Below are 18,053 nucleotides of genomic sequence, written 5' to 3' on the forward strand. Positions count from 1 at the left end.
TGAAGGGAAGGATCAGGCGTCGTTGAAGTGAACCGTTGAATAAAGCGTTGTAAGGAGGCGTTCCGACATTGTTCGGCTCCAATGTTGCGAAAAGCAGCCAGAGAGAGAACGGTGACAGGTATGCTGGCTGCAGAAATGTCAGGAGGGTCGACAATATAACTATAAGGGAGAGATGTTTTCTTGCGGGAAATGCGAAGAAAAATACTTTTTTCAATATTCAAGGTGATCCCCCATTGAGTGCAGCAACAGAAAATTTTACTAAGGCTATCATTGAGATCATCTTGGTCACTAGTGTGGATAATTTCTTTAAACAAAACACACTCATCTGCTAATATTCTTATTTGAGCATTCAGCTTTACAATATCAACACTGTCATTCACATACAGGAGGAACAACAAAGGGCCCAGTACACTTCCCTGTAGTACCCCAGATGTCACTGGAAGACAGGCCGAGTGATGCCCACCTACATACACGAACTGTTTGCGATTGCTTAAGTATTCAATGATCCAAGAAACAAGTACTCCTGGTGTGCCATAGCTTTTAGTTTAAATATTAGTTTGGAATGAGGTACCTTATCGAAGGCTTTACTAAAATCCAGAAAATTAAATCAATTTGATTGTCGTTTTCAACGGAAAAAACAAAAGTGTGAATGACCGTGATTAGTTCTGTTACTGTAGAATATCCCTTTCTGAAACCATGTTGAGAGTTGGGAAGAATTTTGTTCTCTTCAAGAATATCATAGAGGGCTTTCGCAATAATATGCTCAATTAGTTTACAGCAACTTGATGTTAGTGAGATCGGGCGATAGTTTTCTAAAAGTAGTCGGTCGCCTTTTTCAAAAATGGGCACCAGACAAGCTGTCCTCCAGTCCTTCGGCAAACTCGAACACGACAAGGAAGCATGAAATATGATGACAAGGTACTTTGCTAGAGGTTCGGCATACCGGCAAAGAAAAACATTTGGTATGTTATCACGTCCAGAAGAAGTCTTAATTAATTAATTAATTAATTAGTATTTATGGCGCAAGGGCTACAACGGCCAAAGAGCGCCAGCAACGATGTTTAGTAGTGCAGTAGAATGTTATAAACCTGTCAGCGGGTATAGTGAGTTGCAATGCCTGTGATGTACTGCGGTGGCTGTAAAGGCCTAGGAATTAAAAACACGAGGCTTGCATTTCTTGGGAGAATTTAGGATGATCATGTAGGATTTCAGGCAGCGTAGAGAAGATGAGTTTAAAAGCGGTAAGATATATTCTTCAAAAAGTTCACATCATTAAGATAACTTAACAGCCGGTCGAGGGGGAACATCGGCTCAGCCGATAGGAAAAATGCAGGATGCATAGGTAAATTGGTACGGTAAAGTTCAGGAAAGTATTTTTTTCGCGTAGCTTCCATGCCAGGGCATTGTATAAGAACGTGGATGACTGTGAGTTGATTTCCACATCTAATGCAGACCGGTGGATCATTACCGGTTAGCAAGTATGAGTGAGTTGCATGTGTGTGTCCTATCCTCAGTCTCGACATGATTACTTCCTCCTGTCTATGCCGGTATACAGGTGTTTGGGTAATGTAGGGTTGGATGATGTGAAGTTTGTTATTGTTTTCTGTGTCCCAAGATTCTTGCCATGCGCGACGCAGTATTCCTCGAACGACAGGTTTCATATCTGTATATGGTACATAACTTAAATCTATTTGGGGCCTTAGACCTGCTAAGGCCGCATTTGCGTCTGCTGCTTCGTTACCAGGTATACTAGTATGGCCAGGTACCCAGCAGATTATAATATGTAGCCCTCTCTTGTAGGCTAAGGTTAAGCTGCTGATGAGAGTGTTTATCACTGGATTCTTTCTTTGTTTTTCAATGTGTATTGACCGGACCACACTTAAGGCATCTGTGTATATTATCGATTGATTGATCTGTTTTGTTGTTATTTCTTTAACTGCGAGGAGTATAGCGTGAGCTTCAGCAGTGAAGATACTTGTGTATTTGTTTAATCTTAAATGGGCTACAAAATCTGGACCAATTGCAGCACATGATGTTGTTTCAGCAGTTTTTGAAGCATCAGTGTAAAATTCCGGACACTTGTACTTACTCTGTAGTAATAAGAGGTGTTGTTTTACAGCTTCTTGGGGTGTATGCTTTTTGTTTATTTCGGTGAACGAGAAGTCACAATGTATAATGACCGATTCCCATGGTGCTACTAACTCGTTAGGGTTATGCAGGTGAACGTCCGACAGCAATATGTTGTTTTCTTGACATAGCGACAGTGCTTTCAGTGGAAATGGCTTTGCTAATGATGGCCGCTTTGCAAAGAGGGTTTCCGTTTCTGTGCTCTTCAACATTTTGTAACACGGGTGTTCTCGGTTGGAACTAATCTTAAGTGCGTACATAAAACTACAGTAGTTACGTTGTCGGTCTAGGTTCCACTGATTAGCTTCTACGTGCAAACTTGGAACAGGGCTAGTACGGAATGCACCTAGGGCCAGCCGCATGCCAAGGTTATGTACAGGATCGAGAATTTTTAAAACAGAACGTGAAGCTGATTGATAAACAAGGTTCCCGTAATCGATACGTGTTCTAATCAAACTGTTATACAGCGAGAGCAAGCATTTCTTGTCAGTTCCCCACGACTGGTGCGAAAGAATTTTGAGGATATTCATAGTTTTTAAGCATTTCATTTTTATGTTTTTTATATGTTGCACAAACGAGAGCTTATCATCCAATATAACACCGAGAAATTTCTGCTCCTTTTTTACACTAAGCACATACCCGTTCATCGTAATATTCGGTTCAGGATGTATGCCTCTTTTCCGAGAAAATAACACGCATGTCGTCTTTTCTTCACTAAAGCGAAATCCATTCTTGTCCGCCCATTTTGAAAGCCTGTTCACTCCCAGCTGAATCTGCCTCTCGCATATGGACAGATTGCATGATTTAAAACTTATCTGTATATCGTCTACATAGAGTGAGTAGGATATAAATGGTGGGAGTGTTTTTTGTAGTGTGTTCATTTTAACTAAGAATAGTGTGCAGCTAAGCACTCCTTGTGGTACACCGTTTTCTTGCACGAAGACTCTCGACACTGCAGTTCCCACCCTTACTCTGTACTTTCGTTCGGACAGGTAGCTTTTTATTATATTAAACATGTTGCCTGACACGCCATACGACGCGAGGTCTTGCAATATGCCATACCTCCAGGTAGTGTCATAAGCTTTTTCGAGATCAAAAAATACTGATAGACAGTATTGCTTATGAACAAATGCGTCTCGTATATAACTCTCAAGTAGAACTAGGCTATCTGTTGTACACCTTCCTGGTCTAAAACCGGCTTGGTGGGGATCCAGAATTCCATTGTATTCCAAAAAGAACATTAATCGGCGGTTTGTCATTTTTTCAAACACCTTACATACACAGCTCGTTAGAGCGATAGGTCTGTAGCTCTGTACATAGGAGGGGTCTTTTCCATGCTTTAATATTGGCACTACTATAGCTTCCTTCCAGCAGGACGGCAATCGACCACTGCAGAAAATTTTATTGAACAGGTATAAGAGGCATTCAAGTGTTTCCTCGGGTAGGTGCTTGACCATCTCATAATTAATACAGTCTAATCCTGGCGCAGAGTTTTTGCAGTTGTGCAAAGCTATTTTTAATTCTTGCATCGTGAATGGGCAATTGTACCCATCGCTATGGGATTTTCGGAAGGAGAAGGGTATTGACTCAGCTAATTTTTTATAGGTTAGGAATGCTTTTGTGTAGTTCGCGCAACTCGATATGTGCTCAAAGTGTTCGCCCAAAGCATCTGCTTGCCCTTCTAATGTAGTAGCAGTGTCATTTACCACGGGCAAGGGTAGTTGGGTATTCCCCTTCAGCCTTCGAACCCTACTGTACACTTTCTGGCTATCTTTGTATGAGTTTATTGAGCCGATATAATTTCTCCAACTATCTCTCTTGGCTTCCCAACGAATACGTCTTCCGTTTGCTTTTGCACGTTTGAAATTTATAAGGTTTTCTTCTGTTGGATATTTGGAAAACGTACGCCAGGCTTTGTTTTGTTCTTTTCGTGCTTGCTTGCACTCTTCATTCCACCAGGGCTTAGGATTCACTATTTTACCAGAGGTTTGTGGTATCGATTGTTTCGCGGCATGAATAATGTGTTCAGTTATATAGGCAGTCATTTCTTCAATGTCAAGCTGCCTTATGGATTCAAGGGATATACATGCGAGCTCTTTGAATTCTGCCCAGTTTGCAGCATTTAGTTTCCATTTTTTTGGATTCACAGGTGGGTCATACGTATGTATTGCCTCTAAAAGAACTGGAAAATGGTCACTTCCAAAGGAGTCTGTGAGAGCTCTCCATTCAAGCAATGGCATAAGTGTTGCAGAGCCAACCGCCAGATCTATTGAGGAGTAGGTGTTATGCGTAATGCTATAATAAGTCGGAAACTTTTTGTTAAACAGGGATGCTGCAGAGGATAGAAGGAATTTTTCAATTACGCGGCCTCTTGCATCACAGCGTGAGTCCCCCCAGAGTCCACTATGGGCATTAAAATCACCAACCACAATATACGGCTCAGGAAGCTGGTCTATTAGTTTTTCAAACTCAGTAATGTCGAGCCTCTTGTCTGGTGGGATGTACAAAGAGCATACAGTAACAAGCCTATTAAGCAAAATAGCTCGTATGGCTACTGCTTCATAAGGCGTGTTAAGTTGGAGATTTTGGCATGCAACAGTCTTTGATATTATTATTGCCACGCCACCTGATGCAGCATGTCCATCATCACGGTCTTTACGAAAAATTCCAAACTGAGTTAGAAAGTTCGAGTCACTTGATTTTAAGTGCGTCTCCTGAACACAGAACACTCTAGGCTTATATGTAGATAACAATTCTTTGACGTCATCTAGGTTATGCAAAAGCCCTCTGGCATTCCATTGCAATATCTGAACATCCATTATGACAAAGGTGTTTTTGGAAGTGTTCTGTGTAGAGTGATAATGTTATTTAGGTTTTGGTGGAATTATTCGAAGGTTTTTTTCTTTTTTACGTCCCTCAAGCAAGCTGCGCTTGTCTTTTGGTGCCACTGGCACCGATGTACTTGTGTCAACCTCCATCTCCTTCTGAGAGGCGGTGGAGGCGGGGTCACGAGGCTCTGAGGGTCGTGTCTCGGGCCTCGATTTTTGCACAGTAATGCAGCCCTGCGAGAGCAAGGTCTGCGTGTTGTTGGATTTGGCAGCACTGGGTGCTGCCTGTGTGGGGGCAGAAGAAGTCCCCCGTGGTTCACTGCGTGTGACCAGGGCGGGCTCTTTAGGCCGTTGTGAGAGGGCCCCCTGCCTCGTCACAGCGGCAAAACTTTCGTTGCGAGGAAATGTAAGTCGCTTTCGTGCTTCAGAGAATGTGATGTTTTCATTTATCTTAAGCGCAATGATTTCTTTCTCCCTTTTCCAGATTGGGCATGATCGTGAGAATGCAGGATGATCCCCTTCACAGTTCGTGCAGTGTGATTCAGCATTACAATTATCTGATGGATGATCGTTAGAACTGCATTTGGCACATGTTAATTTTCCTCTGCATGTCTGAGAGCTGTGCCCAAACCTCTGGCATTTGAAACAACGTCTAGGATTGGGGATATAGGCCCTCACACGGATTTTCACATAGCCTGCTTCGACTGAGTCTGGTAGTGTGGTGGAGCCGAATGTAAGGATTACATGTTTTGTAGGGATTTCGGTGTCATTCCGACGGATCATGATTCTTTGAACTTTCGTCACATTTTGTTCTGCGAAACCTTCAAGCAATTCTTCTTCACTAAGATCAATCATGTCTTCATCAGAGATTACCCCACGAACACTGTTCATCGAACGGTGCGCCGTGACAGTTACTGCTATGTCACCAATGAATTTGAGGTCTGTAAGCTTTTTAAGTTGTTCTTTGTCGTTCAGTTCCAGAAGGATGTCGCCACTAGTCATCCTTGTAGCTTTGAATCCTGGGCCTAATGTGTCTCTTAGGCACTTCGAAACTTTGAAGGGAGATAGTTTTCTGGCTGTTATACTGCCGTCACTGTGGATTACATGGTACTTTGCAAAGTTGTCGTAGCTCTTGAAGAAAAATCGAGTGGTTGCTTCGTTGCGCCCCCTTTTTAGAGGACGATCAGTTAGAGAAATGGATGGAGTAGCCATAAAAAGTATTTGTCTTCGGTAGCAGCGCCAGCCGCCCACCACCGAGCCCAACATGGGGACGCCACAAGGCTTGTATCTCAAGACTTGTGAATGCCAGCTGTACGCCACTACTATAACCGTACATGGTGTAACCAAGGCTGGTTAGCCACACAAGGTTAACCCTCGCCGCCAGGAAATTAGAGTAGACCAGAAGAAGTCTTAGTTTTCAAGTTAAGTAGCATTGAGAGAACTCCAGGGTAACTAATAATATTTGAAAAACTTGTAATCGCAGTGTCTGTGGCAGCAAGAAGGCCATCAGTTGCAGCAGAAAATATGCTGTTGAAGTATATATTTAATTATTCGGTAATGCCTCTTTGTTCGTTAATAATGATGCCGTTAGCAGAAATCTGTGAAACTGGTTTCTTTTTTTCACTCAAGTAGTTCCAAAATTTAGTTTGGTGGGTTTTAATAAAGCTTGGTAGCATTGTACCGACATATTGTTCCTTTGAATGATGCAATGCTCTTGCAAGGCTTCCAGTGGATTGTGCTATGACGTTAAGTGGTGCTTAGTTCTTTTTTAATCTTTTCACTTTACCATCACAATAAACTTCAGTTGTAAGTTCAGCGTTGTCCTGTCCATATCTACTTACTTGTGCTCATGTCCGTACTTGCTGGAAACAGTTATATGTTCACCATGCACCAACTGGCCCAGCAAACTGCTTTTAAAATGTTCCCATAAAACACTAACATCACCACTATCAAAATCGGTAAGACATGCCTCCAAGTGATCAATAATTGACGCATCATCCGCATGTGAGTAATCTTTGTAGTAATGTACAGCAGTTTCCTTTTGTACTTTATGGCAAGAAATTGGCCTAGAAACATTGACGAGTTTGTGGTCAGATAGCCTGTGTACTATACATACAGTATAATGTGGAAGGAACACTAAATCTAAAACAGAACTGGAAGAGCCATGCAGCCAAGTCGGCTGGTTTACAACTTGTATAATATCGTGCTCTAACATTACGTCGAAGATAACATTTGCATCATTTTCAGCATCAAGCCGATCCCAATTAATACCAGGGAAATTAAAATTGAAAGCCAAAATTATTTTCTTGTTTTTATGCTGGCGCATGTGAACCTGTAGTTCAGCTAAGAATTCTGGAGGGTGTCAGGAGGCCTGTATAAAGCATAGAGAATAGATGTCTGCTTACAAAATATATGAGAATAAATGTCTGCTTACAAAATATACATGCTTACTGAATGGAATGAGCAGATGAGTGTGTTTGTCTTCTGCTACCAAAATGCTGAGCAAACGATCAGGAACACTGCATCATCTGTGATTGGATACGTGCAAGTGCGGACAGCATTTATCTTAACAGTTTGTATGATTTATATTTTGCAAATTATGATAATTTCAATTGTGTTTTGAAAGTGTTTTAGTTTATAAATTCAGAAATTTTTGGACAACAGATTTAAATTTTTCATGCTAAGCAAACCACTCGATTGCAGCACCCATCTGGTGCCATCATCGCAGATGTGACCTTGGTTTTCCCCTTGTTTTGCTATATGGATGACACACTGCCCCATACCAGTACACCATAGCGCACAATACCAACACTGGGGTCGCATTGAAAAAGTCTTATTTGTCCATCAGCATGCAACATGTGCCGAAAGCAAGAGCGATAAGATCAAGCCTGGCATGCTGTTTGCTGTAGGTGTGACAGTGAGCCGAGGAGGATGATGGCTGGACTTACGTCATCCTCTCTTATTTACAGTCTTGTGCCCAATGTTAGAGGTGACATAATCAGCTGCGCAGTAATGTGATCAAGCACATGCTAGGAGAGAGAAATGGGGGGGGGGGGGAGCACACATGGTAAAGTAATAGAGAACGCACAGATGGCTCCTTCCTGTTGCTTTCAAGCTGGATGGGAAAAGAAGGCATGCACCTTCCTCGTTATTTTTACGACAAGCAAGCTTAAGGTAGTTAGCGGCACGTTGAGCCTTAGCCTTTACCTCGGACTTGTCCAACAAGTGGTCCATGGGAGTGAGAAATTTTGTCGCAAATAACCATTGCATATTTTTAGGAATTGAAATTGTAGAGAGCTTTTCACTATTCAAACACATAGGGCTTTACTGATGTCACGAATTTCAGCACCCCAGAAATGGACAGAGACACAATTCAAATGTTAGAGAACATTTATCTAGAAGAAAAAAAAATAATGAAAGAAAAAAACAGCAAACTACCCTGACACACTATAAACATTATACACACACGAAACACTCCTAAAAACTAGCTATACACATAAAAAACAAACAAGCCCGCAACTACATATTGTTCTTCCGCTCGACTAACCAACTCGATGTCACGAGCAAATGAACGTTCTGACTGTCGCCAGTATGTTGGACTCCGGCTCAGCGTGGCAAACGACATTGGCCTGCGTGGTTCCAACACAGCTTGGGCGTCAACCTCTGACGAGAGTGTTGAGGTTGTAGTCTTCTGCAGCGACCTGCATTACACAGGGTGCAGTCTGGACCAGTCGGCTGTTGCGCTGCTGACGCGGCCAGGCGACTGCCTTCGTTGCACGGGACAGCAACCGGTTTCGGCAGCGTTGGGTTGGACCGGGGCCACGGAACACAGCCACGGCGACACAGTCAAGGCTCAGGAGCTGGAGTTGTCGCTGACCAACTCACGAACATCCCCTCTCTGGTCCGTGGTCCCCGAAGCTGCTGCCTCTCGTCTTCAGTGCACAGCTGGAAGTGGCACTGTCTTGCCTCTTGACCACGCCAGCAATGCCAGCTCATCTCCGCCTGCATATCCTTTTTCTTAATTTATTCTTCTTATTTCACGGTTCACATGCTTCTCGCCTGCAGGTCCCTTCTCCGTTCCGTCGACCGATGTCTTCATTTTTTTCACATTGTCATACAGGTCTTGCCGGTGACTCATGACAACTGGATCCAGCAGAGCATTTCACATTATCCATCAATTCAAATGAAGAGATCTTAATTATTGGGATTTCAATGTATTATGTTTTTCTCACCTTCTACTTATAGCATATTTTCACAATAAAAAAAAATTTAGTTTCTAATGCCATTTTTCATCCAGCACGTCCCCTAAATGGTACAGGAACTACGACACTATGCACAGAGACTTGTGTTGAAGACTTCAAGGGTTATCTGCAGACAATACATCAAACACATTGCTTACCTTGGATATTCACGAAGAGATGGGATACCAGGAACGAAACAAGGTGGAACCTGCAGTAGGTGAAGAAAACATTTGTGTCTGTCGTCACAAGCAACACAACTATAAAGCAGCCTGAGTATGGCTCCCTGACATGCTGTACATAATACAAGTAACAGAAATGCAACGCCCATTAAGGGGAGACAAGGCACTTAAAATAACTATGACTTTTTTATACAATTCGAATAAAATTTGCACAGTTCATGTATTTTTACCAGCTGATTTAAAAATTGAATTTTTTTTCCTATAATGAATATCATTATGATATACAAAACAGGATGTTCTTCATTTAGGGCTTAATTAGCTAATCAACCACAGCTTTCACGGCAAAATACAGCACATGGAATCAATTTTGAATGTTGATAGTGTGTTGTAAGCTATTGACCCTTTTCGAGGAGGAGTCTGTCCTAGAGAAATGAGATAGCGCTTTCGGTAGTGCGCCACACGTAGTCTCAGTGACAGCGCACGAATACGAAACCATTACCATTTTTACCTTGCTTCTGTGCGATCAGCTGTCGGAAATGCAACCAAGTTTTCACTAATGCACTGTGCTCCAACGAAGCTGGATTGAATCATGTGGATTGAAGACGTGTGCAGTAGTTGGCTGCAAAAATAGTGACTGGCATATTAAGGAATGAAATGAAGGTCACTTCCTTGAACACTCAAATATTTACTGAACTTAGAGGTGTTCAAGACGCCATTAGCCTCATGAACGAGAACTTTGAGCACTTTAGAACTGATGTAGAGGCTTTCCACAATGAAATAGACGCGGTAAAAGCTGAGAGTGCGCAGTGCCGCAATGAAAATGTAAAACTGCGGAGGGACCTCAGGGAAGCTAAGCAGGAGATTGTTGAGCTGAAGCAATACAGTAGAAATATGAATATCGAAATCCAAGGTCTTCTGCAAACCGAGAATGAAGACTTGCAGAAACCTGTTGCAAACATTGCTAAATGCTTAGCAACTGACGTCACAGAAAAAAGACATTGACATGTCGCACTGCATATTGTCAAAAGATAAAAAGAAATCTAATGTGATCGTCCGATTCCTCACTAGAACTGTGCGAGACAAACTGTTGTTTGCAGCAAAAAAGGCTAAACTAGACAGCAGTTATCTTGGTTTTGACAAGAATAACCCAGTTTATAGAAATGAGCACCTCTGCATGGAATTGAAGATTCTGCTCAGTAAAGCACGGCAAGCAAGGCGTGAAAGGGAATGGAAATATGTGTGGGTATCACAGGGCAAAATTTTCATGAGGAAGGCAGACAGGACTCCCCTTTTACATGTAACTACTGATGCCGATTTGACTAAACTAGTCTAGCCTAGTGACATCCTTACTATATTTTTTGTAGGGAACAATGGTGATGCATTCCAGTGCATCTGAATTGAACTCATATGTAAGCGACCATCATATGCAGCTGCTGACATTTCTTCATATTAATATGCAATCAGGTCGTTCAAAAGAAAATTTTCTTTCATTTCTTGATGACTTCAATTTCTTATTCTCCGTTATTATGGTGAATGAAACTTGGTACTGTAGATATACAGATGTGTATCATATTGATGGATATAAAGTTGTACACCAAAATAGAAAATAAAAAATTGGCGGTGGTGTATGCAACATGTAAAGACTGGATTTGTGTACGAATATATTGAAGATTTGTCTCAGTGTACAGAGGACATTGAGGTATTAACCTTAAAGTATCAGAGCAATATGTTTGTAGTGTTGTACAGGCCACCTGATGGAAATATTGATTCATTTATTCAATATTTAGAAAATCTATTTTCTGTTGTCAATGAGCTTAATTATATATTGGTTGTGGGAGGAGACATTAACATAGATATGTTGAGCAATACACCCAAACAGATGAGATTGTCAGACCTTCTTGCTTCCTTTTTCTTAAATGTAATCACTATCCCAACACATATTACCGATAGCAATTCTACTCTACTAGACTTGTTCATTATGAATAGCACAAATAGTTCAATACAGGAAGCGTCCTTGATGCCCCAATGAGCGATCATTTGTCCATATATTTAGCCTTGACAACATAATGAATAAGAGGAGACAAGTAGAGTAGTTTGCTGGGCCAGTTGGTGCATGGTGAACATATAACTGTTTCCAGCAAGTACGGACACGAGCACAAGTAAGTAGAAATGCTGGACAATGCTGAACTTACACCTGAAGTTTATTGTGAATACATTCCACAAATCACTGCCACGCATGCGTATACACCCAAGAACAATAACAAGGTTTGCAGTCAAATGTCAACAAAAGATATACACGTACACAAAAGCCAAGTCACAACCCTTCCCGACAAAGACAACAACACTTGGATTAACATAATAAATTTAGAAATTGAAGTTCTTTATCATTGATATGAACCGAAGGTTCACTCACACATGTATGCGCGCCCAACTTTTTCATGTGGAACGCTTTGCTAATTTCTCTTTGCAGTTTGCTGCGCTCTCTCCCCACTATCAACACACTATCAAAAACTGGTTGGCCATAGTGCTTATTGCAATGCAATGGCAAGTTCCCTCCTGTATCTGTAAGTAGCAAATAGCGATGCTCACGCATGCGGTCATTAACGCAACGACCTGTCTGGCCAATATAGGACAGTCCGCATGAGAGAGGTATGCGATACACAAAGTGACATTTATTGCCCCATGCGACTTGTACCAGCGCAGTGAAAATCTTGGCGGCAAGGCACGCCACTTCCATTTGTGTTTTTATTCATTGAAACTTTAAAGGATTGGGAATAAACCTGTTGTTTCCAAATGAGAGAAAATAGTATTTCTATACAAAAGCACGAGGTGCGCAATATTGTACTTTTCTTTTCATGGAAAACGGGTGCACGTTATAATCGAGGGTGCATTAGAAGTGAGTAAATAAGGTAACTAGGCAGTACTGAAAGGCCGGTTATACGGTTCGTTCTGTCTGCATTTACGTAAGACTTGCTTAAGTTCTTCTATTTGTTTTTATTTAAAGAAGGGTTGAGTATAATGGATTGCGCTCGACACATGCTCAAACTGGTGCACACAAACTGGTGCACAAAATTACAAACTGGTGCACACAATGGCAAATGTCACTAAATACAGAAAAATGGAAATTAATGACCATCAGCCAAAAAGAAAACAAACTCTCTTTACACTTACTCGCTTAATAACAGTGCTGTCACTGTCCCCCCCTTGTACAAATATCTCAGTATCCATATTACAACAAACTTCGGCTCGGTGGCTGTGCCACAACACGCACCAGTAACCCACTTCTATTCATCATGCAGGTTTTCCTTTCTGCTGTCGCATGGATGCTGCTGCCCTCGATGGTGATGTCAGCGAGCGTCGTGAGGGAACCGCCAGATCTGACAACCGGGATTGATGTGATTAGTTGGCGCATATGTGTCGACAGTCATTCTGCCTCTCCAAATGCACCACCACCTCAAAACTGGATGCTTAAGCAATTACCGAGAGCAGCGCTGTCATCGACAACAATTGCAGAGCCAGCTATATAGGAACCACTGCCATCATCCGCGCTCTGTGGGCTTGGTGGCTGTGCCACAACACGCACCAGTAACCCACTTCTATTCATCATGCAGGTTTGTGAACCAGACTACTTTTATACTAAGAGAACTAGCAATTACTTTTTGGTGCAGCTTCTGAGCCCGCAGTGCTGCTTTGATATTGTTTGTGAGTGTCTCAGTGTGATTAGATCGATTTTGTTACATTCAGGGGATATTGAAATGAACCCTGGTCCTGCTAATGGTGCTGTGCTTGCCGAACTGAAAAAACTGTCCGCTGGCCAAACCACAATAATAGCCGACATGCAGGGCCTTAAAAGCCAATGCACGGCTACAAGTGCCACACTCGTCGACTTAAGCAAGAGGTTAGCGGATCTAGAGGGCCATTATCAGAAACTACTACCAATGCAAGTAGAGATACAGACCATAAGGACGGATATCGAGCAAACAGCAAAGCTTGTTCACACTCTGAATGCCCGCGTTGACGATGCAGAGAATCGCTCAAGACGAAACAATCTTGTGTTTTACGGCCTTCCTGATACAGCAGCATCAGAAACGTCGGCCGCGTCTGAAGAAAACATTTTACGTCTATACCACCTGAACGTGCCACTTGAACCTCAAGACATAGAGCGAGTGCATCGTGTTGGTCGCTATTCTGCTAATCACCCGCGCCCACTAACTGTTAGGTTTAATCATTATAAGAAAAAAAAAATGGTGCTCTCAAATGGACGCAAACTTAAGGGCACTGATCTCAGCATGGTTGAGGATTTTTCCCCGGCAGTTAGGGACGCCCGCAGGCAACTTGTTTCGTTTGTGAAAGCCAAATCTGTGCCATTTTCTTTGTGCTTTAAAACTCTTTTCATTGGTTCCAAGCGCTACGTGTACGATGACGCATCGCGAACAGTGAAAGAAATATAGCAGTCATTGCATCATCAAAAAACAAGCCATCCCCCTCGAACGAAAAGTAGAGCGCATGTTTCCCTTTCAATAATTTATACTAACATACGAAGCTTCATTCCAAAACGAGAACACGTGTCTAACCTCGTGCTGTCGTCCAACAGCAACATTCTTGTACTCACGGAAACGTGGCTTTGTAATGAAATCTATGACTCAGAAGTGTTGGCTGATTTGCCAAACTTCAGCGTCTTTCGAAAAGATCGTGCCGGGACTAGAGGAGGAGGTGTGCTTATTGCCGCGAGTCAACAGTTATTGTGCTCTGCCATTAACATCACATCAGAATTAGAAATACTGTTTATTCTAAGCCACGCCGCCCCATAGTCTATAATTTTAGGTGTATGTTACAGGCCCCCTCGCAATAGCGTCGACTTCGCTCGTAATCTAAACAATATACTAAATGTGGTTTGCTCTCGCTATCCTAATGCCGACCTTCTTCTTTTTGGAGACTTTAACTTACCAGACATTGATTGGCACAACACAGTACCCTCTCTGGTAAGCCAAACCGAATCGAGAGATTTTCTCGACGTTTGCCTCAACTTCAATCTGACACAACTCATATTTGAACCAACGCGCGTCACCCAAGACACTGCAAACATATTAGATTTACTACTGGTCAACCGTCCAGACAGTCTGTCGTCCATCACCTATCTTAAAGAAATTAGTGATCACAAGGTCATCCATGCTTCTTTTCACTTTGCTCCAGCTTTGCGGGAGAAGCGGGAGAAAACTATACACTTATACAACAAAAGAAATTATGATGCAATATGTGACCACTTACAGAATTTTCTACCTTCCTTCCAAGATACGTGTCATAACTGCAGCATTCATGAAACTTGGCTGATATTCAAACAAAAAATAAACAACTTAGCGAACCAGTTCACATCCAAAATCACCTTTCGGACACATGAACGACAACCATGGTTTAACAATTCGTTAAAAAGACTAGAAAACAAAAAGAAACGCATGTATCGTGCTGTAAAATGCAGGATGAACACGTGTGCATGGGAAAAATACTACACTGCTGAACGCGCATACCTATCAGTGATTCGCAAGACGAAAGATGCATTCTTCGGTGATGACCTTCGGAAACTTTTAATCAATAACATGAGAAAATTCTGGCAGGTGATAAACCCTCAAGAAAGGCACAGTGTAACACTTACCAATGAAAGTGGTGAAGCAGTCGACGATGTAGAGTGCGCGAACCTTTTTAATGCAGCTTTTGCCTCTGTATTTACAGAAGAGCCTACCATGTCACCTTTTTCTTCGCGTACTAATGAAACAAGCATTATGCCAACCATTACATTTTCCCTAGATGGTATCTCATCAGTAATTGACAACCTTAACCTCACATCGTCAGCCGGCATGGATAACATTAATTCGAAACTGTTAAAGAATACTAAACATGTCACCGCGGTGTTTCTGTTTGCTGTTTTCGCAGTCACTTTCAACTGGTGAAATACCACATGACTGAAAGGTGGGGAGGGTTGTTCCCATCCACAAATCAGGTGACAGGAATTGCCCGCTTAATTATCGCCCCATTTCATTAACGAGTGTGCCCTGTAAGCTCATGGAACACGTCATGTACACAGAAATAATGAAATTTCTTGACTCGAACAAATACTTTCATTCTTCACAGCATGGGTTCCGCAAAGGCTTTTCCTGCGAAACATAACTAGCCATTTTCCTGCATGACATTCACATTAATTTAGATTCTAACCTCCAAACAGACGCGATATTTCTAGATTTTGCAAAAGCTTTTGACAAGGTACCACACCAACGTCTACTACTAAAACTTTCTCTTGCGAATCTTCATCCCGACATTTTGCGATGGATTTAAGCGTTCTTGACAAACCGATCTCAGTTCGTTACAGTTAACAACCGCGCATCTAACCACCTACCAGTGACTTCCAGTGTACCGCAAGGATCTGTTCTTGGACCCCTACTCTTCTTAATATTTATTAATGACCTACCCCTGCACGTGTCTTGCAACAATCATTTGTTCGCAGACGACTGCGTCATTTATCGAACAATTACTAGCACATCTAATCAAGACTTACTTCAGGAGGACATTAACTACTTACAGCAATGGTGCGACCGGTGGTTAATGGAACTTAATCCTAAGAAATGCAACTTGATGGTATTTGCTCGTTGCACGACCCATTTCCTTACCAATACACAATTAATAACATTCCCGTGTGTGCTGCGCAGTCTTACAAGTGCCTAGGTGTTACTATATCTAACGACTTATCCTGGTGAACACACGTCAGTAACATCATTTCATCTGTCAACAAATCGCTGGGTTTTCTCAAGCGTCATCTAAAATGCGCCCCCAAACCTGTTACTACTGGCCTACCAGTCAATAGTCCGACCGAAACTGGAATATGCATCCACCATATGGAATCCGCGCCAAACATATCTCATTAACGCACTCGAAGCCGTTCAAAACCGCGCCGCAAGGTTCATCCATTCTAATTATTCATATGACGTGAGCATACCTTACTTAAAGAAAGAATTGAATTTACTTCCCCTTTGTACGCGCCGGCGCACTGGAACCCTTTCACTTTTCCATAAGTTTTATCACAGCTCGCTTAATCAACCACCCTACATCCTCCCCGCAGCTCGAACATCTCATCGTACAAGCCACACTTCCCAAGTGGGCCACCCTCGCATGTGCACGGTTACCTTTTCCGCCTCATTCTTTTGCCATGCCGCTACAGATTGGAACAATCTGCCCCACCAAATCTCTGCCATCATTTGCCCTTGTAGGTTCATGGAGAGTGTCACTGCACACTTTTTACAATGAAAATGACTTCTGTTACCAGGCTTATATGCTCGTGCAACTTTAGTTTGTATTACTTAGGTCTATGTGTATTTACGCTGACGTATGTAACACTTTAGTACATGCACTGTTTTGTTGTTGTTTGCGTTGTCAGTTATGTATTATGCAAATTATGTACTAATGTATTCCCACCCTTTATGTAATACCCCTATCAAGGGGTCTTTGAGGTAATGAAATGAAAATGAAATGAAATGAAACTGATCATAGAAGGCGCATATAAAACATGTTACAGCAAAAGCATCTAGCACACTTGCTGTGCTAGATGCGAAACCTACATGAAACACCTCCAGCGACTCGTGAAATAGCATACAGAACCTTTGTACATCCTGAGCTCGAATTAGCTTCCGGCATCTGGTCGCCACATCAGGAATACTTAATAAATTCTCTCGACTCCGTTCAAAACCATGCTGCACATTTCATCACGAAAGATCACAGTAGGCATTCCAGCGTTACTACTATGAAGAAATCACTATCACTCCCATCTCTTGAATCTAGAAGGGCGATATCTCTGCTTTGCTTACTGCACAAAATCACTCACAGTCAACACGCAACTACATTACCCCTTTCCTAACCATTTCGCACATCTCACCACTTATATAACAAGGGTGTCTACCAAGTTGACATTTTCAAATTCCCTGAGTTTTCCAGGTTTTCCCTGAGTGCCTTTGCAAAATTCGCTGAGTGACACAGAACTTTGTTTTACGTTAAGACAGGCTGACACTATGTCGCCCAATGCTGTCACTCTCAACGTTACTAGACTAGCTTCAGTTTTAAAACTCGGCGCCGTTGCGCAGAACCGGGATCCGCCCGTGCCTTCGTGGCGCTGCAGTCGCGCCCGGCTTCACTTCCTCTCTAGCTGGCTAGGCGCACGGGCCAGACTAAGCACGCGGTGCAGCCATGGTGCAGTGTTGGTGTGTTCTGTGGTTCGTTGTTGACAGCGAATTTCAGCAAGCATGTCATCCATTGAACTACAGCCTTCGCCGAGTTTAAGAATATCGGCAGACGATGCTGACGTGCTGCGTACCTGGTTGCATAGGCCACTATCGGAACGATGTCAGCAGTAAGGTGCACCACTTTTTTTGTGCTCCCAGCAATGCGACGCTTAGCTCGGCGTGAAACAAAGCGATTCCTCGTGCCAACCGGGAACTCTCTGCGAAATCAACGGCACGCGCTCGTGCCACTGCTCCCGCGTTCGTCATCGTCTTCCACAGCTGGCTGCGTGGCTGTTCATCTTTCCAGCGTAGAATTTCGCTTCACTTTTGTCGTCGTAATGGGGACGCCGCATTTACGGGGGTATGAGCCATTGCTTAAGGGAGTATGAGCCACTCATGGTCTTACGTAACGGAAAG

General features: G+C 42.6%; 1 protein-coding gene across 10 annotated transcripts in view; it reads right to left on the bottom strand.

Moving 5' to 3' along the window:
• Nucleotides 1-18,053, bottom strand: part of Grip163 (gamma-tubulin complex component 6) — a 521,720-nt gene that overhangs the window by 415,326 nt on the left and 88,341 nt on the right. For all 10 annotated transcript variants that reach the window (XR_011514995.1, XR_011514994.1, XM_070539799.1 and 7 more), the window contains one exon: nt 9,355-9,404. Coding sequence is in view for 8 of the 10 variants with exons in the window: in XM_070539799.1 (XP_070395900.1) it covers nt 9,355-9,404 (50 nt within the window). In the remaining 2 variants the exon portion in view is untranslated. The remainder of the gene's footprint in view (nt 1-9,354; nt 9,405-18,053) is intronic.

Source organism: Dermacentor albipictus, chromosome 6 (genome assembly GCF_038994185.2).
Source record: "Dermacentor albipictus isolate Rhodes 1998 colony chromosome 6, USDA_Dalb.pri_finalv2, whole genome shotgun sequence".
NCBI lineage: Eukaryota > Metazoa > Arthropoda > Arachnida > Ixodida > Ixodidae > Dermacentor > Dermacentor albipictus.